This window comes from Mustelus asterias, chromosome 27 (assembly GCF_964213995.1).
Source record: "Mustelus asterias chromosome 27, sMusAst1.hap1.1, whole genome shotgun sequence".
Classification (NCBI taxonomy): domain Eukaryota; kingdom Metazoa; phylum Chordata; class Chondrichthyes; order Carcharhiniformes; family Triakidae; genus Mustelus; species Mustelus asterias.
The window spans coordinates 24,025,731-24,053,407 of NC_135827.1; the positions used below are offsets into that span (position 1 = coordinate 24,025,731).

Consider the following 27,677-nt stretch of genomic DNA (forward strand, 5'->3'; position numbering starts at 1 on the left):
TTACTAACACAAACACCTGCCTTAAGCTGTACAAAAGTTTGACAAGCAAAGATTTTTTTTCTGCAATTGCTTCCCTGCTAAAAATTTTTAAAAATCATTCTGATCGTTTCCTAAATATAATTCTTGTACTGTCATGAACCTTGTTAGAATATTCCATTGGATTTTGTCTCTGAATTTTTTTTTGGTTTTTAAGAGGGAAGCATCTAGGCAGGTTAGAATGCAGATCAAGACTAACACATGTAACTCACAAGCATCACTGCATGTACGCAAGTAGTTTTATCCCTCCTCCTGAAGCCTATTGGGCGACATCCAGAAGGATCAAAAGAGGCGGAGATTTGTATTACCTCCCCCCCCATGCATGCCAATTTTGTAGTGGTTACGGGCTGGTTTTGCCATGGGCTTTTCACCTGTGTGTCTTTCATTACCATTTGCATTTAATCAGTTGCAAGAATAGTTTCCTTACACTCAGTAAACGATACGCGGCATTTTCTTTCATCTAGGCATTGTCCTTGAATTTTATTTTAGTACCATTTACACCCTTGTGTGTTTGGCACAAGGCAGGATGGAAAGGATACCAATGCTGGAAATCTGAAATAAAAACGGAATGTGCTGCAAATGCTCAGCAGGTCTGGCAGCATCTGTGGAGGGAGAGCAGATAGAACGTTTCAGGTCTGTGACCTGTGGAAAAGGATGATTTGAAAACTTTATTACAGGTGTCACGATGCCTTAATGTGACTTGGTGCCAAATTACCTGCTGCTACCTGAGAGAAATTGGATATTCAAATGAGTAAAATATCCCATTCTCATTCTACAGAATAACGAATTAAACATAACCCAGGACTATCGGATGTGTTTCTTTGGCCAGAGAATGGGATATGGTAAAGCCAGCAGTATGCCTATAAGCCAATATTATTTGCTCAAAATCTCTGCATATATTTGCGTATATGAGAAGGCACTTGGTGTAAATGGGACTGTCACATGCATGCTAACTGAGTCTTTTTCTTCATTTAGAGCCAGAAAATCACGTAGTTACATAATCTTTGCCAATATGATGTATGAAAAATTGTTTGCATGATCGAGCATGATTTGTGTTGGTGCTTCTTTCTTCTTTAACTTCTTTATTTTGCCCAGAAAAGGAGTAACCCTACAATTAGTGATTGGACTGTGTAGAATTGTCGTACCATTTGGAATCAGACTTCACAAGGAGCAACTGTTTTTCTGTTTTTGCCTTTTGGAATGTCACTAACCTGTTAAGTTACAGCATAACGCTATTTGTTTCAATTACAAAACTATTATTTGATAAGTTAACCAATTATGTGTTAATAGCCTCAAATGAATTTATTGATGAAAGTATAATATTTTGCAAGCATGGTTACGCCCTGATAGCCTAACTTCAGGTAGACACTAACAACAGAATGAATGTCTGGTGGTGACTCTTGTATTGGAGACTCAGTGAAGTCATAACATCCTTATCGTCTTTTTTTTAATTTAGTGTGCTCTTAAATGATTGCATTTATTGCTGGGTCCTGCAGATTCTTTATATAATGCAACTGGCAAGTAACATTTATTGAAAACAATGATTGCACAAACAACATTTATTTAATATCATTAGATTTATGAGCAGTAAATAAAACCAAGGGCCGAACTAAGCATCATAAGCTCATCGGCAGCATGTTTCCCCATCCTATCCCGACATGGGTCACGGCATTGGGGCCCTCCCGATGGTTCTCCCTGAATGACCCCTGATGTGCCCACATCATGCCCCCTTTGTGCTCCTCAGCGCACGAGCCACCCCCCCCCCCGACTCCCCGCACGAGCACCCTAATCAGGCCCCACCCTCACTTAGGCCCAAACTCCTCAGCACTGCCCAGGTGTAAGGTGGACATTGCCCATTTGCCAGATGGGCACTGCCCAGCCATGTCCCTGATCACCTGGAGGCTTCACTGGCCTCCAAGCCCTCCCATGGCATGGCCAGTAGTGATTCCCGCCAGTCTGGCACCGTGCCCGAAGGTTGTAAGATCCCGGGAGCTGGGAGAATCCGGCATCGGATGGGCTATGCATATTTAAACACTACATTAAATATGCTAATCGACCTCTCGCCTTCTGGAGGCGACTCTGGATTGCGCAATTAGAAAGGGACCATGTGCAGAACCAATTTTTAGACCTGCACACTGTTGCCCAAGTTTGGTACCAGACACAGTAAGGTCAGAAAATCACCCTCCCCCACCCCACCCATGGCTGGCACTTGAATAGAAAGAGGATGTAGTTCTCAGTAAATGGTACAGCAGTGGAATCGAATCTGTATTCCTCCCGCCCCTCGATCTCTGTTGCACTGACTCTAACTACTTCTGCATTTGTCCCACCCTTTACCTTCCCATTGCCTTGCAACGCCCTCAGACATCAAGGTCCCATGCCCTGAACCCTTCTTACCCCTAATAATATTCCCTCCTTTGGTTCATTGTCATATTTTTGCTTATACCTCTGAAGAGCTGTTTGTTTTATTATCTGCAGATGTGTAACCGCAGGTTGTTGAATCAACCTTTGATATTCTGGCCATGTCAATCTCTCACATCGATATTTCAGCTGCTAAACTAACCCTGAGGAGGTATTAACAAAACAGGAGCTTTACTTTGAGTACAAAGAACAGGAGGGTCATCTTTCAGCCAGTTCTATGCCCCCACCCCGCCCTAGTTGCCATTCCAACAGGATTTAATAGATGTCAAGGAAAAGGCCACATCTGCATTGGTTTGTGTTCATGTAAAACCAAATATCAGGCAGAAATTCAGAGTTGGTTTTACCCATCACGTTAATATATGGAATTATAATATGGCTCTGTTTCATGCATGAAGCATTGAAAGTCTCATTTACAGATTTATTTTAATATTATTTGAATTTTCTTGATAACAACTGGCCTCCTTACAAGAGCCACCACTCCACATAACTGATCTGGTTGAGCAGAATTGCATTATTATTTTAGTTATTTCGTAATTTATCATTTTGGTATAATGAATACATCATGCAATCTGAAACACTGAAGGGTAATTTATAACTAAAAATGAAGCTTTCAATTTCCTCTCATTTTCACCAGCAGTATCTGGTAGCTTATTGATGTTTATCGGGTTTCCTAGATACTGGGGATTAGCTGCTGCTTGTGATCAGTGTCTCACAATAGTGATATATTTGGCACAAAACGTTAGAAATTTCTGGGTATTTCAAAATTTAAAAAGCGGATTTTCTTTTGTTTCAATTCCCATTGCAGTCAACAGGAGATGTCAGTATCTCGATGCCCAGAGATTAAATTTTGTTTTCCTATATTTCAGTCACATTTCAAACAATTGGATGGAAAACAGGTTTTAAAGATTTAAGTTTAAAGTTTATTTATTAGTGTCACAAGTAGGCTTACATTAACACTGTAATGAAGTTAATGTGAAAATTCCCTAGTCGCCAGATTCTGGCACCTGGTTCGGGCACACCGAATTTAGCATGGCCTATGCACCTAACCAGCACGTGTTTTGGACTGTGGGAGGAAACCAGAGCAGACATGGGGAGAATGTGCAGACTCCACGCAGACAGTGACCCAAGCCAGGAATAGAACCTGTGTCCGTGGCGCTGTGAGGCAGCAGTGCTAACCACTATGCCGCCCTAATTTAATTTAAATTTTCCCCCTTATTTTAAAATATAACACTTAAAATCATTTTTGCTCAGATGCAACTTGTGTATTTCTCATTGAATTATATGAAAAGTTATATCTCTGGACTGTTGATTTTCTTCTGGCTCATTCATTTCATTTTTTTCAAATCCTCAGTGGTGCATCTGTTATAAAACTAAAATATAATATAATCAGTATTATTTTCTTGATTTTATCAAAAATAGTAGCATAAACATTCAGAGACCAGTGGCCAGAGTAACCCCTGCAGATAGTTTAACAGTGCTAGGAGACTGCAGCAAGAAGTTCTATGAACTACTTTTACCTAATTATCAGATTTTCATTGTTATCTTGATCATACCACAGTATGATCTTCTCAGTGTTGAGCAGCACTTAATTACCATGTTGAAGAGTTCATCTTAGACCCTTTACATATAGCCCTGGGCCAGATGGGTGTTAGTGCAAGAGGGTTTGGTGGCAGTGGGTCATGTCGAAATCTGCTCGTATACTATGTTGCCACAGCTGAGAATTGCATAATTCAGTGTCAAATACTTGTCAAATTTAACAAGTGCGAACTTCAGAACTTTCTTGACAATTTTGATTATTTTTAATTCAATAAAACCTCCAAGCATTGCAATGTCTGAAAGTGTGTGTATACTTTCCTTCTGCATAAGTAACTAAATAAACCAAATTACTATAATAAAGCGAACATTATCATTGCGAATCATTTAAATGCAGTTCTGTTCTCAGTAAGTTATTGAAACCAAATTTTATTTTGCAAGACTTTGTCCAAAAGAATTAATCAACATAAAGCTAATGATGTCTTCTGAGTAAATGTAGTGATGTTATTAGATTTTTTTAAAATTTGGATTATTGGATAAGAAATGTGGTGTTACCAACATTAACTTGTAGGAGAACCAAGCCCACCAAAACTTGAAGGAAAAGTGCTCGGAAATGGAAATGTCTTCAAAGTAAACTGGATCAAGCAGGATGATGGTGGTTCCCCTATCCGACATTACCTGGTCAGATACAAAGCTGTAAGTACAGAGATATACATATATAATGTTGCACCAACTTGACAAGAAAATATGTCAATCTATGGTGGTCCTTTTGCTGTAACAGCAGAAATTTCCTGCACTAAGCTTAATATACATTGGATTTATATTTCAAGCACCTTAGTAAAAGTTACTGGAAGCCAGAGAAAATATGCAGCCATAAGAGAGACTCTTGCTACAATTTGAGTGGGTGTTTGAATAATTTTTTGTTAAAGCAGAGAACATTAGGTTGGATCCAACATGCTTCAAAATGTAAAAGCATTCTTTCACTGTGGCCATCTCACAGGTGAGAAAATAAACAGATAGTGACATGGCATAGATTTTCAACTTGTTACCCAATGGTAATAGATGAATGGTATTACATACCACTCATCTATTACAGAAGCTGTTTCAGTTCCATATAAATTAGTGTGATGGAATACAGATAACTTCTGAAATGAACTAATTCACAACGCCCAAGGTGAAAGCTTACTCACTGCTCCATGGAAATTGACATTTTCCACTGAAATTGGGACCTTTGTTCAGTGAAGATTGTACGCTCAAGTTTCTGCATGGGGCATGTTTACATAACCTTCAGACTGAAGATATTTTTGATATTCATTGCCAGGATGTGAGCGTTGCTGGCAAGGCCAGCATTTGTTGCCCATCCCTCTGGCACCCGTTCGGGTACACTGAGGGAGAATTTAGCCCAGCCAATGCACCAACCAGCACATCTTTCGGACTGTGGGAGGAAACCGGAGAACCAGGAGGAAACCCACGCAGACAAGGGGAGAACGTGCAGACTCTGCACAGACAGTGACCCAAGCCAGGAATCGAACTCAGGTTCCTGGCGCTGTGAAGCCGCAGTGCTAACCACTGTGCCACCCTAATTTAATTTAAATTCTTCCCCTTTAAAATGTAACACTTAAAATCATGTCAGGATTTGGGGTGTCTTTTGTTGTTTCTGGTGCCCAGGTCAAAGCCAAGTGGTTCCTCTGCTTCCATTCCTATTCTATAATGGTTTGGTGCAACTGAGTAGCTTGCTGGGCCATTTCAGAGGGCATTCAGGAGTTAACCACATTGCTGTGAGTGTGGAGTCATGCCTAGGCAAGGTCTGGCAGATTTTCTCCCCTGGAGCACATTGGTAAACCAGATGGATTTTTACAACACTCAGTGATGTTTTCATGCTCACCATTACTGGGATGAGCTTTTAATTCAGGTTTTAGTAATGAATTGAATTTCCACCTGCTATTGTGGTGGGATTTGAGCCCATGGCTGGACCTCTGGATTATCAGTCCAGTGATGTTACCAATTTGCCATTGCATAGCCGTCCCTAAGCCAAGTCTGACAATAATAATGCTGTAAAGGTGTTTTTTGAAAACTTGTAACTTTAAGTAACATTTTTGATTTTCCTTAATCTGAAGTCCAAATTTTTGCAGGTATTGCACCATTTAACATTTCTCCCAACCCACTGGGATATGTGACTCTTGCCAGCTATTCCTCTGTCTGCGGTAGAACTGTCAGAGAATCATAGAATCCCTACAGTGCAGAAGGAGGCCATTTGGCCCATTGAGCCTGCACTGACAACAATCCACCCAGGCTCTATACCTGTAAACCCATATATTTACCCTGCTAATCCCTCTGAGACTAAGGGGCAATTTTAGCATGGCCAATCAACCTAACCCGCACATCTTTGTGTTTTCAGTTTCAGATTTTGCATGGATTATCATGGATCTTGGTCATTAAGATGATCTCAAGATACCTGTTCAACTTGTCTTCTAACGCGATACAACATGTGTTTGGTCATTCATTGCATGAAGATCTTTTTTTTAACATTGATCCTAATTTTGCATTTTGCTTATTTGAACCTGTCCCTTCTTGCCTTATTCTCACCATTTAGTTTGCGACCCTTTTCCAGTTGTACATTGTCCATAGCATTTACTCTGTTATACCCCTATAAGACCTGAATAGACTGAATCATACCTGCCTTTTTATCCTTTGTTTATTCATTTGTGGGACGTGGGCGTCACTGGCTGGCCAGCATTTATTGCTTACTCTAGTTGCTCTTGGAGGGCAGTTGAGAGTCAACAACATTGCTGTGGCTCTGAAGTCACATGTAGGCCAGACCAGGTAAGGATGGCAGATTTCCTTCCCTAAAGGACATTAGTGAACCAGATAGGTTTTCCCGACAATTGACAATGGTTCTATGGTCATCGGTAGATTCTTAATTCCAGATATTTTTTATTGACTTCGAATTCTACCATCTGCTTTGGCAGGATTCGAACCCGGGTCCCCAGAACATTAGCTGAGTTTCTGGATTAATAGTCCAGCAATAATACCTCTAGCAATAATACCTCTAGGCCATTGCCTCCCCAGGAATAAATATAGTAAAAGGAAGAAAATTAAATAGGTGAGTTATTAGCAAGGAAAAAGACAGATAAAGGAACAAGGTACTATGACCAAAAAAGTGGATACAGCTGTGCTCTGAGAATAAATATTAAATTGGTAGAGTTTTGAAGCCTTTGTGCCTTGGAAGAAGATAGATTGAATGGGTTGGGAGAGCAACAGAAGCAAATCGGGTTTGAATAACATTTGAAAGGACGGAATAGATGAGGTCAAGTAACAATATTGGTGAAGAAACAAGTATAGGCCGTAGAGAGAACTGACCTAGAGGTTCAAACAGATTAGAAATCAAGGATTTAAGAAATAGATTATTACATTAATCAGGTTGTAGCAGGGAAATGGAAAACGCACATGACTACAACCATTATGGAGGATAAACACCAGCAACGGTTTGGGCCAAATGACCTGTTTTCACCTTTTAACTCCAGATAATTTTTGTTATACTCTGAACAAATGCCCCTTTACCTACATTGGTTTCACCTCCAATTCAGCTGTCAAATGTAACTTTCTTGTCACCCATTAATAGTATTTAATATTGTATCAAGAACACTTTCTGGGTACAGTACTATTGTGTGACATTCTGGTGTTTCCCTTTTGTAGCAGTGAGTTCTCGGGAATTTATTTAATGCTTCCCTTACTTGTTGTCCCGGTGGTAGGGATAATTTGGTAATTTCACATATTACGTCACAGAAAACCGATTCAAAACCCACCCAATTGCACAGAATAAAAATTGGGTCCATAGATTTTAAAGCGTTAATTTCATAGAAACCCTACAGTGCAGAAAGAGGCCATGTGGCCCATCGGGTCTGCACCGACCACAATCCCACCCAGGCCCTACCCCCATATCCCTACACATTTACCCACTAATCCCTCTAACTTACGCATCTCAGGACACTGAGGGGCAACTTTATCATGGCCAATCAACCTAACCCGCACATCTTTGGACTGTGGGAGGAAACCAGAGCACCCGGAGGAAACCCACGCAGACACAAGGAGAACGTGCAAACTCCACACAGACAGTGACCCAAGCCGGGAATTGAACCCAGGTCCCTGGAGCTGTGAAGCAGCAGTGCTAACCACTGGGCTACCTGTGCCGCCCCTGTACCCAGAAAGCGTTCTTGATACAATATTAAATTTACTGAGTGGTCAAATGCTGCGTTCCCACAACTTCACAGTACAATGAGGAACCAACATGACTCTTCCAGAGGCAGTACAGGAGACTTTCCATGCCCTCCGCATCTCCCATTCAAAACCCATCATGCTAGATGTACCAGAAATGTTACATTGCAATGTTATATTGAAGGATATAGCTTGTTGTGAGATGCGGTTCCTTGGATTCTATAACAGCGGTTCACATAGCAGAACAAGTGAAAGAGAATGGGAGCATGTGTTACAATGCTTTCCTGATGACACCTCTTCAGAGATAAAATTCTGCTAAACCGCTGATGAGGAAGTGGACTTCAGTTTATTGTTCGGTTCTGTCGGCAGGTGGACCTTCCACATTCGGTGTCTGTAGAGATTCCATCTTGCGGCTTCACATGTTCCTGGAGATCCATCTTCTTTCTCAGGAGGCTCATCTCCTGGCCTCAGAGTGCTCCTGAAGATCTTTCTTCAGGAGGTCCAGCACTTTTCTTCAATAGTCCGTGGTGTTGGGTGCCTTTTCAGCATGGCAGCAGGACATGACAGTGGACTGGGCACCACCCAGCCCTGCCCCACCACTGAATACAGCTGGAAATACCATAATTCATGAGGTTGGGGGCCGGAAGATTTGGTTTCCCGCCAGCCTCTGAAGCTGGGAATGTTCCATATTACCTCTCCCGCCACTGAACTTTCCAATCATTTTTCAAAGTGTCGGTCCGGTCAAGAATACCAGAGAGAATCCTGCCGGTGCTGTCAGTGGGAAAAGTTGCTGTGTATTCAGCCTCTTCAACAAAATGTCTTTTCCCACATGTTTCACGCCATGCTCGTGGCAGCTTGCCTTTGATTCGCTCACCCCGGTTAAACTTAATCTCTGCAATCGGTGGGGTGCTCCTTTTAAACACCTCCCTACCACTTGTTGCAAGTCCAGTTGGTGGATCGGCCAGATGTTTGGCAAGCTAGGCCACCAACCCCGCCTGGGAGGCTGTGGCCTTGATAGTGAACGGCAGCTCGCTCCATAACATAAGAGGACAGGTTTGCAGTGTTGCAAGGAGATGAATGACCACCTTTGTGCAGCCAGGGTAAGTCTGCCTCCTCAAGTCTCCGTTAACAGACCCATTGCACCTCCATGGTGATCACTTTCACAGCTACCTCACGTGGTCCAACATCTGTCATAACACCCCCCCCCCCCCCCCCCCCCCCCCCCGCAATCCCTGGCTCCCCCCTCTAACCCCATGCTGCTCCCCATGGTCTCCTCAATAGGTAATCTACTCCTGACATGCTCGCTCCCTCTCTCCTCCCATGCATGCCAATCTTGATCACCATCTGAACTCCCAGGACTCCCTCCTACACTCTTCCCCATCTGTCTCAGTGCAGAACAAACTCGAGCACAGCCTGCCCGAGACATGCCCCAGTTAAGAACAATCACGCCCTTTGAACAGAGAGCCCTTTAGCTGGCCGGTAAGGAGCAGGACTCCATCTGTGCAGAGGGTGAGATGGGGGCAGCAGACAAAAGTGAGAACTTCAACACATGCAGCCATGGCGCAAGACTCACAAGAGTTAACTTTCTCCCATCGGTCTGCCCCTGGGATACACTAATGCCATCTGGCTTCCCTTGTAGGTCAATCAATCATCCAGCCCGGGTCATCCTCACACCCTTTGGAGATCACAGACTCGAGCAGCTCCAAGGGAGACATCTTGGAGACGAGCCTCGAAGAGGCATCGCGGCTGTCACCCGCACCCTCTACCAGCGCAGATACTCGCACCTCGGTGGAAATAACTAGTAGGCAGACCTCAGTCACTCACTCACTGGTGAGCACCTCAGCTGAAAATCCATGGCAAACGGAGGAAGGAACGTCTCACGGATCCAGCACTTGGAGGGATGCTGGAGTCCTGGACTCTGCTGAGCCCTAGGCCATCATACCCCTGGGTGTGGTCATCCCAGAGCTGCTCGAGCTACATGGGAGAATCATGAGCGTCAGGAACGGATGACCGCATCCCTCCTCGGACTGCAAGGCTGACTGGAGGAGTCCTATCACCTTCCATCTGAGGAGATGGTGCAGTCACTCCATGCAACAAGGCCAACACGACAAGAATGGCGTCCACAGTAGAGACCTTGGTGCAGGAGATGCACTCCGTGGTGGGGGATGTGTCATCTCATGACCTCCAGGGCTGAGGGCATTTGAATACCATGGTGCAGGGCTTCAACTGTATGATGCAGGCATCAATGAGTATCAGCAACAGAGGACGGCAGGGTTTCTAGATCTCATTCCATCCCATGGAGGAGCCCAGGGGTCCCTAGGCAACCAAAGTGAAGAGGATCGGCAGGAGCGCAGCCCAGGGCCTTCCACCCAGGAGCCCCGGAGGGTGTCCAGACCATTTGACACCCCTCTCCCTGTGAGTAAGATTCCTTCAGCCCTGTGCATGGAAGAACTGTAACACCCATGCAGCCCGAAAGTAGACCCAGACCCTCAGGGTCCTGGCCCCCCGCAGAGGATACCCACCAAGCTCATCTCAGGCCAGGACATGGAAGTCAGCAGGACACTTCAACCTCAGTTGTGGATCCTGGTGATATACCTAGACATGTCAGGAGGGTGAGGAAGAGTGAAAAACAATAGGCACCCAGCCAGCACGGATAAACCTAGACACTAGTAGAGATAAGTCACTGCTGTATTCGCGCATTTGTATTAAAAATTACTTTGTTCACCCATATGGATCCTCTACAATGTCATCATGCACCACAAACCCCTGCGCAAAGTCGACGCGTCATCCCCGTGCAGTGTGAGAATAGTGAGAAGTCTCACAACACCAGGTTAAAGTCCAACAGGTTTATTTGGTAGCACAAGCTTTCGGAGCACTGCCCCTTCATCAGGTGAGTGGGAGTTGTGTTCACAAACAGGGCATACATAGACACAAATTCAATTTACAAGATAATGGTTGGAATGCGACCATTATTGTCTGGCAGGAGCCAGACATTTCACAGAGGACAAGAGGAGCACCTCTCTGTTCTCACTGCAAGTCATCATCATTCTTCTGCAGTGTCCAGCCAATTGTTTTAGTGCCCTGCCCGTGAATATTCTGATCATCAGGGTGACCTCCCACTGGCATCACTGTAGTGAGAGTTTGTCAAACCCCATGGTGGCAGAAGTCTTCACACCCTAGTCTGGCCCATCCCAAACCCAAGAGGCTATGAGGGCATCTCTAGCACTTGGCCAGCCATCGCCCAAGGACCTTCCTCTGCATCCTCTGTGGGTTTCCCCTTGCCACCCTCCTCCTCATATGAGGAGATGCAACACACCATTTCCTGCTCGCCCCAGGTTGTGCAGAGCACAGCACACCACGATGATGCGGGACCCCCTCTGGGGGGCTGAATTGGAGGCCTCCCCAGAACAGTCCAGCCACCGGAACCGCACCAGGAGCAGCCCAATTGCCTGCTTGGCAAGCGCACGCATTGACGCACGAAGCTCATTATAGCGCGTCACAACAGGTGTTTGTGGCCTCCGCACATTTGTCATCAGCCATCTCCTGACTGGGTACCCTTTGACCCCTAGGAGCCATCCCTGCTGCCGCTGCTGTCCCTCAAAAATGGCTGGGAGCTGCGAGCGTCCCAAGATGCACTGATCAGGAGATGGGCACATTCCTGCATAATGCACATTGACCTGGATATTGAAGGATTGATATTCCTTGAGCTTCACAAACGGTGGCTCATGCCGCCATGAGGAACGCACAGCCATGTGAGTGCAGTTGATGATACTCTGCTCTTGGGGCATGACTGCTTTGTGGGCAAAGCCCATGACCCTGGCATTCTGGCTCACCTGGGCTCAGTCCAAGTTGACGTACATGTGGGCCCTACTGGGAGCCAATCAGTGGCATACACATGCATTGCAATGCTAACTAAATTGGCACAATTGACTCATCATGGAAGGGTCAGGGAACTAAATAGGCAACTCACTTCCCCTGATGGCGGGCGGGACGCAGCTGATGCATGTGAAAACTGCAATTTACAGTTAACTTCATCCTTCGAGGGCACCCTCAGCTCTCATGGGCCTATGAGCCTTCTAACTTAAGCGGCATAACGCCCTGGTCATTTTATCATGACACTAGACCAAGATCTCTTCCAGTGGTTTGAGAGCTCATATCATTACTACATCTTGTATCTTGTTTAACTTTCAGTGGTGTTTATCATTAAAAAAATAGGCTACTCAGCTTATTGAGTGTGTGCTTTTGAAGAAATCCAGTTTTTCCCCACTCTCTCTTTCTTCTTATGCCTGCAATTCTTTGTCCTCCCAAGCATTTGAATTTTGTTCTAAGTGAGATTTTGTCAAAACATTTGAACTTCTGAATTTGTAAGATCTGTACTTGCTTTGTCAGTGGAACTACTTTGACAATACACACAGGCAGTCCATGGATCCTGTTCATTCTATTCAACAGAAATTGTATCTCAGTTTTACATCCGGAATTCAAGGCATTTAAGTTTTATCTAGCGTCCGCTATTTAGCCTATTGTTTTTTTACAGGGATCGAAAGAAAAGTTCACAATACTTAAGAAACCAGTGTTTGTCCTGTGGGAATAAAGCCCTGGATAAACCCTCACTTAAAAAGTTAGCAAAATCGGTAGATGAATTTTATTTTGTTCTATCGCAGAATATGACCCACCAGGTAAAATCAGAAGCAAACCGTGGCATCCTAAGTTGTCAGTGTGCAAACCAAGTAATTTGCAAGTTTTTACTAAATAAATCTGATTAACAGAATTTTGGATCATAGAATCCCTACAGCGCAGAAGGAAACCATTTAGCCCATCAAGGCTGCACTGTCAACAATCCCACCCAGGCCCTATCCCTGGAACCCCATCTATTTACCCTGTTAATCCACCTAAACGGCAGTTTATCATGGCCATTCAACCTAAGCTGCACATCTTTGGAGTGTGGAAGGAAACCAGAGTGCCCGGAGGAAACCCACGCAGACACGGGGAGAACGTGCAGACTCTGCACAGACAGTGACCCAAGGCTGGAATTGAACCCGGGTCCCTGGCGCTGTGAGGCAGCAGTGCTAACCACTGTGCCACCATGCCATTATTGATCAAATAACGATCTGGAAACCTATTGCCAGTTACTGTATTCCTTTGAAATAGATGCTCTATATGTTGAACGTTGGACAAGTTTAAAAACAAGTATCTTATTTTGCCTAATGTTATCTTGCATTCTTCTGAAAATGTTCAACTTTCACATACCAAGCTCAACCCCTTTCTGACCAAGCTTAATCCTTAATTTTATTTTGATCCTAATGTACTTTTTAAGAACTGCTCTGACTTAATAGAATCTTAAGAGTCCCTACAGTGCAGAAGGAGGCCATTTGGCCCATCGAGCCTGCACCGACAACGATCCCAGCCAGGCCCTATCCCTGTAACCTCACGTATTTACCCTGCTAATCCCCTTGACGCGAAGGGGTAATTTAGCACGGCCAATCAACCTAATCCACACATCTTTGGAGTGTGGGAGGAAACCTGATCACCCAGAGAAAACCCAGGCAGACACAGGGAAAATGGGCAAACTCCACACAGATGGTCACCCGAGGCTGGAATTGAACCCAGATCCCTGGCGCTGTGAGGCAGTAAGAAGTTTAACAACACCAGGTTAAAGTCCAACAGGTTTATTTGGTAGCAAAAGCCACACAAGCTTTCGAGGCTCTGAGCCCCTTCTTCAGGTGAGTGGGAATTCTGTTCACAAACAGAACTTATAAGACACAGACTCAATTTACATGAATAATGGTTGGAATGCGAATACTTACAACTAATCCAGTCTTTAAGAAACAAAACAATGGGAGTGGAGAGAGCATCAAGACAGGCTAAAAAGATGTGTATTGTCTCCAGACAAGACAGCCAGTGAAACTCTGCAGGTCCACGCAACTGTGGGAGTTACAAATAGTGTGACATAAATTCTGATTCTAGGATCGCATGATAAAGACTCAGGAGGAAAAAAGCAGAAATATTTATGTGAAATAGTGTGACATAAACCCAATATCCCGGTTGAGGCCGTCCTTGTGTGTGCGGAACCTGGCTATCAGTTTCTGCTCCGCGACTCTGCGCTGTCGTGTGAGGCATACACTGCCACACGTGTATGAGAGCTGTATTCCCTTCATTGGGTGAATCCAAGATCACAATGCTACCACTTCCATCCAAAAAGTGAAGTAACTGGAAATCACCTGAACAGCTGCAGATGAATGATGTTGAAAAATATCCCTGGGGTTCAAATCTGCAATGCGCCTTTTCTGGATATTTTATTGCCCAATCTATATACCATTAATATCTGCCTCCAAATCACAAGTGCGAAGGTCAATCGCTGGCAAGCTTCACATTTTCTGAAACCGATTAAAAACTGGCAGTGAGATAACACCGCCAAACCACAGTTTTACCTCGTGCATGTTTATCTGTGTAAATCAGTTAGCTCGGAGTTTTTCACCAGTGGTTTACTTCACAGAAGCATCACTCGGACTGGAAACCTGAGATGAGATTACCATCTGATAGCGAATATGTTATTCTCGCAAACCTGGATTGGAACTCGGAGTACGAAGTTTACGTCGTGGCTGAGAATCAGCAAGGCAAGTCGCGGCCTGGATCTGTTTCCTTCCGGACATCGGTAGAACCCACGGTCATTCCAGGTACAACTTTCGGCTGCTTCAAATATTATTTGCATTAAATCTTGCAAAGACGCTGCATCCCCAAATCTAGTCATGCTCGTAAAATTGAATACCACATTATACGGTATTCAGCAGTTTGTGTATCAGATATATTTATTTCTTTCATGGAATTTTCTTTAACCAGATTGTACTTTTCTACTCGTCTCTTCTTTTTTCAAAAAAAAAGAAAGCACTTTATTTTCAGATCATATTTTTGTACTGGTTTGCAGCAAGAAACTTTAGCTTGCAATGCAATATCATGGATACAGCCATTAACACAATATGGAATTGGAATCTTACATTAGGACAGAGTGTAAGTGGGGGGTTAATGCAGCAAACAGTTCAGTATTTTGACAATTAGGGTTTCTCTAGTAGTTTATTATCATCCCAGGCAGAATCCTTTGTCCTCTCACGTGGCATGTTTGGTGGCGTTTGGCATTTAATTAGGCAGGAGGGTGGCAATTTGGGACCCTGTCATCTTCTTACCTCCATCCCAATTAAGTACATGTGGGAAGACACATGGATAGTCTTCCCACCCTGCTGCCAATTGAGAGTCTTAAGTGGCCAATTAATGGTATTAATCCAGTGGTGGGGGGGGGCCTTACCATATAAGGAGAATGATGAGCAAACTCTGATGTGTTTGGCATGTGGGCTCCCAGGTTGGGGGTAGTGAGGAGGAGTGCTCATTCAAAGGCATTTGGTACCTAATCAAGAAACCTGGCTTCAGGAAAGGGATGGGCATGCTGAAAACCACTCTCTCCCTGCTGTCAACCGCACCTCTCCTACAACTCATCCCCCCCCCTCCCGCCCTCCCTCCCTGCCCTATCCTTGCCCTATCCTTGCCCTATCCTTCACATGTGGCTTAGGATCCAGTGTCAATCCTGGGGCTTGGATGGATGTCATACTGGCAGCAGCCACTGCCTCCCTGAAGGCGCTACCATTGAAAGAGTTGCCATCCTGTGATTGCCCAGGTGCTTTCGGTGGGTGGAATTTCCACCCGTCGATTTGTATACCTGTGTGAATGACATCTAACTTTTCATCAACAAAAGCTCAAACATCAACTCTTTAACATGAGGCTGGTTTAAGACCCACGTCTGAAATCCCCCCAGCAGCAAGACGAATTCTTCAAATTCTGAAGTAACCACCGTCTAAAAGAAACAAATTCCCCGAAATGGTGCGATGTTTTGAATCACTACAGTAGCAGCAGGGAAACAGTAGTTGTGGGATGTTTGCCTTGTTATTGCAAGCAGTGCTGTCAAAAGAATGAACTGAGGACAAAAATAAAATCCACACTTGTGTTGTAAAAGAATTTTGATTTAATATCTTGCAAGAGAAGATTTTTTCACAGCTTTGAGTTGTGAAATCTGTAATTAAATCTACTGTTTGGAGCATATCATTTTTGTTTTCCCAAATTGCCATCCATATTAATAATCATCATAAGTACTTATTTTTTGTGAAATTTAATTGCAGTGATATTTCAGATTTTAATGAAATGGCTTTCCTCATATCACTGAACTGTAGTTTGCTAATGGTAATAGGTTCAATTGAATTATATGCATCCTCTGTTGTGCTATCCATGACAATTTTCTATTCTCAACCCCTTATTGTGGTTACTGATGCCTCCCAAGGTTATTAATGCTTCTTGAGTGGTGATTATACTGTTTGAGCATTACCAAATCACCAGTGCTGTATACAGCTAAATAATATATTTAACTAATAAAACTTCTGCTGTGTTCTGCTTTGGAGCAGCAAATGACAGCTGGATCAGTTAGTTTGCTGAGGCTCTTGGTTTAGTATAAAACCTGCTGAGATGTTTATTTTTTGCAAGTAGTAACTTGTAAGATTATACTTCCATCTGAGGTTATTGGCTGCTGTCCCAGGTACTTGGATTGCTTGCTATTGGTCTTGTTTATCTATCCAGCAATACTAGTTTTCTGTGAATCAGATCACAGGATTTTCATTGACAAGAATTAGACCAAAGGTAATTTTATAATTATTTTAGAAGTTTACAGTGTGCCTAGATAATCTGAGTGAATGCAAGATTTCCTCAAGATCTAAAGGACAATATTTTCCTCTGTATCTAAAATTTAACAAGCAAAGCAATTTATTGCTGCTATAGTTTAGCTGCTGTGGAAAAATGTGTAGCTAAAATAAATGTTAAAAATGAAGCATACAAAATTATTTTAGAATTATTGCACAGAGCTGTGAATTAATTCTTTAAAGGGAGGACAAGATTTATTTGTATTGGACTACAATGTTAAGGAAACAATGTTGGGATAAATAACGTTGAAAAATTAAATATTTGAATAAAAGATATTTTTGCTAAAGGAAATTTTAAGAAATTCTGTTGTAACATGTCCTTGAAAGTGTCAGCCTATTATACTAGCTGTGTAGTTCTCATTTCAAATTATCATTCTCAGTTCTTATTCTCAAATTGAATTTGGTAAATGCAGTATGTAACTAGTGATAACATACAAATAAGCTATATATAATATGCACAAATTATATTGTACTACATCTGCATACAGCTGGTTTTAGTGGCAATTTGGCAGCTCTCTATCATAATTTAAGTATTCCATGAAATATCTATCAAAGTTTATTTATTAGTGTCACATGTAGGCTTACATTACCACCATACTGAAGTTACTGTGAAAATCCCTTAATCGCCACACTCTGGCGTCTGAGGGAGAGTTTAGCATGGCCAATGCACCTAAACATCATGTCCTTTGCACTGTGGGAGGAAACTGGAGCAGACATGGGGAGAATGTGCAGACTCCATACAGACAGTGACCCAAGCCGAAATCGAACCGTGGTCCCTGGTGCTGAGAGGCAGCAGTGCTAACCACTGTGCCACCAGGCTGCCCAATATTAGAAACTTTGGTAATATAATTTTTTAAATTCCAAAAAAGTTTGAACAAACTCCATGCCATAGGTTTGTTCACCATGAAAGAAATTGGAGGTTTCCCAGCAGTAACTGTGTAATAGATTAATTGTAGCGCATTCCTTGCAATGCAAAAAGTCTGACCATTTGTGTGTTTTGGGTTCAGTGTCCCTGGAACATTGTACAGTTGCATCCTCACTGACCGGCTTACTTCATTCATGGAAGCACATTGGATAATAAATTCCAGTGGAGAATTGGATAAATAGTGAAGTGGAAATATTTTCAGGATTATGGGAGAAGAAGAGGGGATTAGAGGGGTGAATTGGAAAACTCCTTCAAAGAGCAGGCACAGGCGCCATGGATTAAATTACTTCCTCTGTGCTGTGCCATTCTATGATGCTATGATTTGATGCACAACTATTTGCAGCAACTATTTATCCTTTACGATTTATGATTTATTAAGTTGAATAATAGCTATTAACACCTACTGTTTTCAAAAGAGGAAAATATGGTCCTAATTGTGTAGATATAAGCCCACTTGGGCAAAAACGATGTTTTTAACTGATAGCTAATTATTTAGAAATGTTTTTGTAAAGTTTCCTCCTTCAATGATATCAATGAAAGCACTGTACTGACTCACTTCATAAATGGCACAATAAGTGATTAATTGGACTTCTGAATATTTCAATTGTTCTGTAGATGCATTCTAGCGTTCAGTGGTTAACGAATTAACACATGAATGTTTTATGGGGATGCAGCAGAGAGTGCTGCAGTTTGCATGACGAGGCTGAAAATGTTAACTGGCCTGTTACATTCACTAAGGCAGTTACTTACACAACAGCTTGGAGCATGGGCGAGGGATTTGCTTTTCCATGCAGTAGTTGAAAGTCATTTAACTGAATGCAGCTAACATAATGGCAGCAAAATAAAACATAGCATTAGTTTCAAATCCTTTCTTACCAGCCTTATTCCAGCTTCATGTTTGTCCTTCATTGAAACTACTTACTGTTTATTTTGGCTCTATTCTGTACTCGCAACCCATTGTGTGATCATTCCATTCTCCCAGCTTATAGTTTTGTGCCCTTTTACCCTGTAACCATGAAATATGATCTTTGACCTAGTGTGCTCTGCTTACAATTAAGCAAACTTACTCTTTTATGTTACACAGATATTTCTCTAATCTGTTTTATTTCAATTTAACTTTTACACTTTATTTGTTTACCTTAAATTCTTAATTTGGTTTTGTATTTATGATCTTTTTTTCTCTCTTTTCTCTCTCTTATCCCACCCCCTTTTTCTTCCCTCCCGTTTTTCTACCTGTCTGTCTTCATATGCATATGTTTCCATTATCCTATGCTTTCTATGAACACTGAATGATTGGACTGGCCATTTTTTTCACAACTCTTTGCTGCCCTTGGATGGAAATACTTTGGCTACAACAGCAACTTTGGGTGGTTCATCAATATCATGCACACTCTTCTCATTACTCTTCTCTGCAATTCTAGTTGTTTTGCTGTCTTAGACTCTCAGTAAAGGCATGCTGTTTTCTCCCCAGACAGTTCAACACACAATTTTATGCCTTTGCAGTTGCTTCAGATGTATTTGAGTGTTACTCATAATCAGAGTTGTACCATTATTGTTCAAAACAAGAGAACTGTTTAAACAAAATGTCAGTTCAATATCTGTTCTCCTTCATGTAGTTTTGTTTCCCGCATGTTTGTTTAGTTTTCATTTCATCTAACCTAAGATTGTCTGCCAATTTCGAACTTTTCTTTAGAAGACTATTTCTGTTGACCTGTATTGCTTTGTTTTGTGAGGATCTGTCTCTCCCTGTTGTTTCATTCTACAGTTAGTTATTTCTTCAAATTTCTATCATCTTCCTTTCCCTCTTTCATCCAACAAGTCATTTACTGTAGCCTGGCAGCCTGATGAATGGAACAATGGCTCGAAGGAATTGGCAACTGTATGTGTGTAAACTGAAGTAAAACCATGGTATAAATATTGTATATTGTATATCTGGAACAGCTACAAGAAAAAGTTATTGTCAGTTTAAAGTTTAATTGAGAAAAAATTAAAATGTAACTTTTGATTTAAGAATCTAGTTCTAAAAATGATACCTAAGTTTTTTGCTATATTTTGCCAATTGGTATTTTAGTGGTAATGCAAGCACATGCAAAGAAAGCTTATCTCAAGCACACAGCTTGGTTATTAATTTTATGTAGCTATGCAAGCATGCACCATACCGTATACAGGAGACTCCTGAAAGTGTGTGTAGGTCATGGCTCTAGACATTTTTTCCAGTGTTTTCTGTAACCAAGCTATTTGTAAACAAACTCAAGTAGACTCCTAAGGTCTGACTGCAGTATGGTAGAATTGCCTTAAACATTGAGATTCTAATTTAATTGTTTTTTAAAAAAGTGCCATAGATAATTAAGAAAATATGGAGGCATATTGCTATAGTGTCCTGAAGAGAGAAATAATTGACTAAATTCTATTTCTTTAAATAAACAGTTTTCACTAAGGGGTTAAGTTTTTAATGTACGTTTATTTTTTTCTGGTTCACAATTTACATCTATGTTCACATGACTTTTTATAGTCAAGAATTAGACTTTAAGATATCCCCTAGCATATAAATCAAGTATAGAGATCAAAGCAATCTGATTGTTTCTTTTGTAATTGGAAATGCACACATCAAGACTGCCAGCATCTAAAACATTGTATTAACATGTGGATGTAAAGGTCACCAGAACTGGACAGTAAGCAAGATCGTTTACAGAATTGAACAAAGTGAAGGGAGAATCTGGGTTAGTTCTCCCTTTTTTAAAAATCTGCAGACAAGTCTACTGTGTAATTTTGTGTTTATAATGTGGAATATGGACAAAGCTGTGCTTAATTGGTTAATGAATTAGAAAATGTACCCATTTATTCATTGTAATCACCATGCACTGTATCTGCGTTGTTCACATTTACATGATTAGTAACTTGTTATATAAGATTTTCATTGAAAACATTTTTTCATACTTGCATGTTTTCACAGAAATGCAACCGTTAAACACTACAAAACTAATCATGGCAATCAAATAGACAGGAAAAGGCTCTTTTGATAGCAGTGAAAGCCAAACTAATAAATGTAACAGTATTTCTAAGTGTTACTTATTTTCACAATACTTGTATTTCTTTAACTAATTCCATGTTTCTTTAACTAATTTCCACATAGCACCCAGTAAATAATACCATAAGGAAACTAGAAGCAAGTGGAATCTCTATTGATTGCCATTGTTTGAACTGTCTGATAGATTAGGGTGCAGCAGGACAGTTCATCCAAATGTTTTGTGTTCTGCTATTTTCCTTTGTTATTGTCAAAGAGGTGCACTTACTGAATTTAGCAGTGGTATTAGTTCTAAGTAACTCAGTACCTTCGCCACAGAAGTGTCAATGTTTTTATGGTGAAACCTCAATCATTTGCTACATGTGAGCTGTATCTAGATCATATTCTGTTATTAATAACGCAAGAATTGTTGCTATTAAACAGGATGAAAGTTACTAAAAAGAAGCTCAGTTGAGGCATGTCCGTGCTTGAGTGGAAATAAATTTGCATTTGGCATACAAAACCTTGCTAAATATTTGTGCTCTGTTTCATACAAAATAACCAAACACAAAATGTTTCTTGTGCCTGAGGTAAACGTGGATAAATTCAGGCCTGTAGATGCTGTAATTAAGAACTTGGCACCAAAATCATTTCTGCTGCTTGGCTTTGAAGATACTCGTATATTCTCTGCGAACCTTCCTTCTAAGTCCTTTGCAGGTTGAAGGGGCCAGATGGCCTACTTCTGCTCCTTGTCCGTATGTTGCTACATCACGGTGTGCCATTATTTCAAAGCCTTTGTAGAACTTGTGAGATGGAATTGTCATTGGTGTCGCCACGTTCAGATGAAATCGTTCTTGTGTGATATTTTAACATATTCAGTAACCCATTCAAAGTAAACTTGTGTTAAGTAGTGCAGAGAAACCCCATACATTGGTTACATTTAGAGCAGTATTGCTCCTCATTTCCTGAAATGGTTTGAAAGATTGTCTTAGTTGGCACTAATAAGCATGAGCAAGCACTCTTTACAGCTATCCATAGGAATTGGCATGCTATGTAGTTTATAAAGAATAGCGCAGCATTTCCACGAAGGCAAACATGTTCACAACTGTATCAACATTATCAATATACTTTTGGCAGTCATGCAATAGTGTAATTTGATAAGTGAGCACGATACATTTTATTCAGTATATGTCCACACTAACGAACTCTGTCACGTGGGGTACATAGACCACACTCCTTAAGCAATATTATTTTGTTAAAACTGAGCTTTGCGCCCACACGATCTCCAACCCTAACATAACATGTGTTTAACGTTTAAGCCTTCAGATATATATATATTTGGACAAAATCTTATTCCACTGAGTTGAAAAACTTTGGATTTGGCACTATATATTAACTTTGTATCTTGAGACCACAACGCACAATTAGGTGGGTGATTGAACCTAGTGCTCCATTTTGTGCATTAAGGTCTTTTGTAACAGTGGCATGCACAATTCTGAAAAGACCATTGTAGATATTTTAAAATATCTCATTTTCTGGAAAATCTGATGAACTTGAGGTTGAGTCTAGCTTGAAAAATGAGCATAGGATTATCAAATTCACCTTTCAGATTCTGTCGGACTAAAGTTGAATATTTTTATCTGTGTTGAATATGTAATGGGCAGTCGAATGAATTTGGGACTGATAAGATTAAACTTCACAAAACAGACAGCGGTTTAGAGAACAAATCCTGCCAATGTTTTTTCAAAACTGCTACAAGTTTGCATAGCTGGTCTCTGTTTTCAGCGGTCTCTGTTTTCAGCGATAATTCGTGCTTTTCAAAGTCTCTGTCAGATTGAAGAGATTTGCTGTGTCTGTATCCAAACATTCACTTCAGAATGTTACAATTCTTACGTTCTGTTAACCTTAGCCAATTCTTAATATCAACAGAAACATAAAATATCCAACCTCAAATATTCGATGAAATATGGTTATCAAAAAAGGAGTTTTCATACTGAGGCATGAATATTGTTAAAAATGTGCTATTTCTAATTGTAAAGCCAAGTTGGCATTAATTGTCTGAAAGATTGTTTGCACGAACTTCGGGGAAAGCTTTGAATGTGTTGCACCAAGTTCTGCCAACAAGTGAATAGTTCTGCAGAATTTTATTGCAAAATAAAATACACATTTGTCAGACTTTTGACGTGGTATATTTACCAAATATTTGAATTCAGATTTATTTTTAGAATTACAGGTCGACACAGTGAGTCGGGTTCATTTGGCCTCTTGACTTTTTTATAACGAGAGGTGGAATTGATCATTTAGTTGATCCAGCCCACTATTCAATCCAGTTATCAAGTCAATGATAATGTTCACTATTTAAATGTGGACCTTCCTGGCTAGAATCTGGCTGCTCTGTTGTTTGTCTTCATTGTTCAGGTCAGCCAGTGCAGAGCAATCCGTTGGCCCAATAATAATGTTATTGATGTGTCACTGCTTATGTTACATAAAAGAAAATGGATGTCTGAAAGTTATTAACAAGGCTGCAATTCATTCAGATGGTCCTGATGATGCCATCAACAAGTGTGAAACTCAGCCACTTTTTAGCACCTACAGAATCACCTATATTGAACTCCAGCCTCTAGCAAGCGATCACACTGATTATTCTGTACATTAACATATGGAATTTTGAAGGAATACATTTTGTGGCTTTCTGACCTTGACCTGTGCGACAGAACTGGAAAATGTAAGTGATACAGTAATAAAGTGAATCAGAGAAAATAGGAGCAGGAGAAGGCCATTTGGTCCTTGAGTCTGGTCCACCATTCATTATGATCATGGCTGATCATCCAACTCAATAACCTGTTCCTGTGTTCCCTCCCGATATCCTTTGATCCATTTAGCCAGAAGAGGTATATGTAACTCCTTGAAAACATGCAATGTTTTGGCCTCAACTGCACTTCTGGTGTTGTGAGTTCTACAGGCTGACCACCCTCTGGGTGAAGAAATTTCTCTTCATCTCGTTCCTAAATGATTTACCTTGTATCCTCAGACTGTGGCCCCTGGTTCTGGATTCGCCTGCCATGGTGAACATCCCTCCTACATCTACGTTGTCTAGTCCTGCTAGAATTTTGTAGGTTTCTATGAGATTCGCCAGCATTCTTCTAAACTCCAGCGAATATAATCCTAACCAACTCACCCTCTCCTCATACGCCATTCTCCGCCCCCCCCCCCTCCCCTCGCTGCACTCCCTCCATAGCCAGAACATCCTTCCTCGCATAAGAAGACCAAAACTGCATACAACATTCCAGGTGTGGTCTCACCAAGGCCCTGTAAAACTGCAGCAAGAAATCCCAGCTCCTGCACTCGAATCCTCTCATTATGAATGCCTTCATTTGCCTTCAGCACTTGCTGCACCTGCATGCATACTTTCACCGACTGGTGTACAAGGACATCAAGGTCTCATTTCACATTTCCCAATCTATAGCCTTTCAGATAATAATTTGCCTTTCTGTTTTTTGCTACCAAAGTGGATAACCTCACATTTATCCACATTATGCTGCATCTGTCTCACATTTGTCCACTCACTCAACTTGTCCAAATAATGATTTAGCAATCAAGTGAATATGGCATCTCATAACAGGGACCTTTGTATTACATAGGTGCATTTCAATGTTGGACTTCCTAAAAGTAATTATTTGGTATGTATCCTGTGGGTAGACCTGATGCGTGTATTTTTAGTTTATTGCATCAATAAAATACACCACTAAATGCGCCATCAGCAAAATGTACAGTCAGTCAATATCATTTTAAACGTTTGAAGCAAAATGTAAGGCTAATTGAAAGCCTGAGAATTATTAGCACTTTTTCCCCACTGGCTAGGCCAGCATTTATTGCACATTCCTCATTTCTCTCCGGAAGGTGGTCATGAGCCGCCACCTTGAACTGTTGTAGTCCATGTGGTTTAAGCAAAACAAGAGTGCAGTGAAGGAGGGATTTCCAGGATTATGATACACTGACAGTAAGGGAATGGTGATATAGTTCCAGGTCAGGATGGTGTGTTGCTTGGAAGGAAACTTGCAGGTGGTGGTGTTCCCATGCATCTTGCTGCCATCAATATTGTAGGTGGTAGAGGTCATGGGTTTGGAAGGTGCTGCCCAAGGAGCCTTGGTGAGTTACTGCAGTTCATCTTGTAAATGGCACACATTGCTGCCACTGTGCATCAGTGGTAGAGGGGAGGGAGTGTTGAAGTTGGAAGATAGGGTGCTAATCAAGCAGGTTGCTTTGTCATGGATGGTGCCAAGCTTCTTGAATGCTGTTGGAGCTGCACTCATCCCTGCAAGTGGAAAATATTATATCACATTCCTGTCTTGTGGCTTGTAGATGGTAGACAGGCTTTGGGGAGTCCGGAAGTGAGTTACGCGCTGCAGAATTTCCAGCCTCTGACCTGCTCTTGTAGCCACTGCATTTATATGGCTGGTTTAATTCAGTCAATGCCAACCCCCAGGATATTGACAATGGGTGATTCAGTGATGGTAATGCCATTCAATGTCATGGAGAGATGTTTGGATTCTCTTTTGTTGGAGATGGTACTTGTCTGGCACTTTTACGGCACAAATGTTACTTGCCACTTATCAGCCCAAGCCTAAATGTTGTCCAGGTCTTGCTGTGTATGAGCAGAAATATACAAACAAGGAGCGAGTGTAGGCTATTCAGCCACTCGAGCCTACTCCACAATTTAATAGGATCATGACTGATCTGAGAGTAAATACAAATCTGCATCTTGCCTAAACCTAATAACCTATCGCCCTCTTGCCGACCAAGAATTTAACCACTTCGCCTTAAAATTACAAGACTCTCTTCATGAAAAAGTTCCAAAGATTTGCAACCCTTTAAGAGAAAAAAAAATTTCCTCATCGTCATTTTAAGTGGGCAACCCCTTATTTTTAAACAGTGATCCTGAGTTTTAGATTTTTCCACAGGAAGAAATGTCCTCTCTGCACCTACCCTGTCAAGACCCCTCAGGATTTTGCATGTTTTAAGCAAGTTGCCTCCGATTTTCTAAACTCCAGCAGACACAAGCCGAGCCTGTCCAACCTTTCCTCATAAGACAACCCACCCATTTCAGGAATTAGCTTCAGTGCCTGAGGAGTCGCAAATGGTGCTGAACATAATGTTTAGCACCATTCGCGACTCCTCAGGCACACAACACGATACTGAATCTATCCTGCCTAATTCCACTTTGCAGTTCTTGGTCTGTAATCTTGTGGGTTACGACCATGTGTGTATCCACATATTTTTTTAAATACAGTGAGGATTTTTGCCTCTATCATCCTTTAAGGTACTGAGATCCAGACCTCTGCTAGGTCAAATAATTTCCCCTCAAATGCCCTTTAATTCTTTTACTTCAAATCAATGTCCCTTGGGTTGTTGATCTTTCTGCTAAAAGAAAGAGGTCCTTCCAACTACTTTATCCAGGTCCTTCTTAATTTTGTACATATCAATTAAGTAGACCCACAGCCTCTGCTGTTCCAACCGTAGCTTATCCCATCTTTCCTCATAGTAATTCCTGGTCACGTCCTTGTAGATCTCCTGTGCACCCTCTCTAGTGCATTCGCATCCTTTCTGCAATATGATGAGTAGAACTGTACACAATACTTTCGCTGCAACTTAGTATTTTATTCTGTTCTACCATGGTGTTTTGTTCTTGTAGTCAGTCTTGACCAATAAAGGCAAGTATTCTATATACCTTCTTTATCTGCGTTATCTACCTGGCCTGCTACATTCAGAATCAGTGGACATGAAAGGCCAACTAGTTTTTGAATGAGAAACAACTTGAAGGCCTTTGATTCTACAAAGGCTAAATGCCCTGACAACATTCCAGCAGAAGTACTGAAGACTTGTTCTCCAGAACAAGCTGCGCTCCTTAGCCGAGCTATTCCACTACAGTTACCATACTGACTTGGTCCACGTCCAGATCATTTCTCCCCAAGTTTTAACAGAAAATACTTGGAAATAAAATACATCAAAATTGATCTCAAGGTGCTGAGTACAAGGCTCAAAACCAATTGAGGCATTTATGCAATGTCATAAAAAACTGAATATAAATAATTGGCACCTTGATATTAAATCCCTATCTTGAAATTATTTTCTGGACCCAGTTTTCATTTTTGATGTCCACATCATAGAATAGAATATCATAGAATCATTACAGTACAGAAGAAAGCCGTTCGGCCTATCGAGTCTGCACCAACCACAATCCCACCCCAGTCCTATTCCCACAACCCCACGCATTTTACCCTGCTAATCCCCCTGATGCTAATGGACAATTTAACATAGCCAATCAACCTAACCTGCACATCTTTGGACTGCTTTAGTTTTATGTAAAGAATTAAACTGTGGATATTTCTCTGTTCAAATGTGACAATATTGCTGTGACCAGGTCTAATTCCCTGATAAATTTCACACGAAGTAGCCCGCCTTTCAATTTCAATACTTCTATACATCCAGACAAAGGTAAAATAATTAACGTGGGAGCAAGAAATAAGAAAGGAAATGGTATTGAATGGAGAAATCATGAGACAGAATAATGAGGAATCATAGAAATGGATATTGAGGTTATTGTGGGAAGTTCTTGGGAGTTATCCGAACCAGGAGTGAAAAATAAGGGTACAGAGAATGCTATAAAAACTCTGCCGCTCTGGCAGCATCTGTAGGGAGGGAAAACAAAGTTAATGGCCGGGATTTTACCACCTCGCTCGGGCGAGGCTCTTAAAATCCCACCCGAGGTCAACGGAGAATTCTGTTCTATGAGCCTCGCCTGCCCTGGAATCGG

At 41.6% G+C, this 27,677-nt stretch overlaps 1 protein-coding gene across 10 annotated transcripts in view; it reads left to right on the plus strand.

Annotated features, from left to right (window-relative positions):
- The window catches only part of LOC144479872 (neural cell adhesion molecule 1-like), a 525,390-nt gene that overhangs the window by 444,060 nt on the left and 53,653 nt on the right, over positions 1–27,677 (plus strand). For 5 of the 10 annotated variants that reach the window (XM_078198898.1, XM_078198900.1, XM_078198891.1 and 2 more), the window contains 2 exons: positions 4,559–4,683; positions 14,696–14,876. In XM_078198898.1, the coding sequence (XP_078055024.1) occupies positions 4,559–4,683; positions 14,696–14,876 (306 nt within the window). Of the gene's footprint in view, positions 1–4,558; positions 4,684–14,695; positions 14,877–19,217; positions 23,055–27,677 lie in introns of those variants that run through there. The other 5 variants (XM_078198895.1, XM_078198897.1, XM_078198894.1 and 2 more) reach the window with 2 other exon arrangements.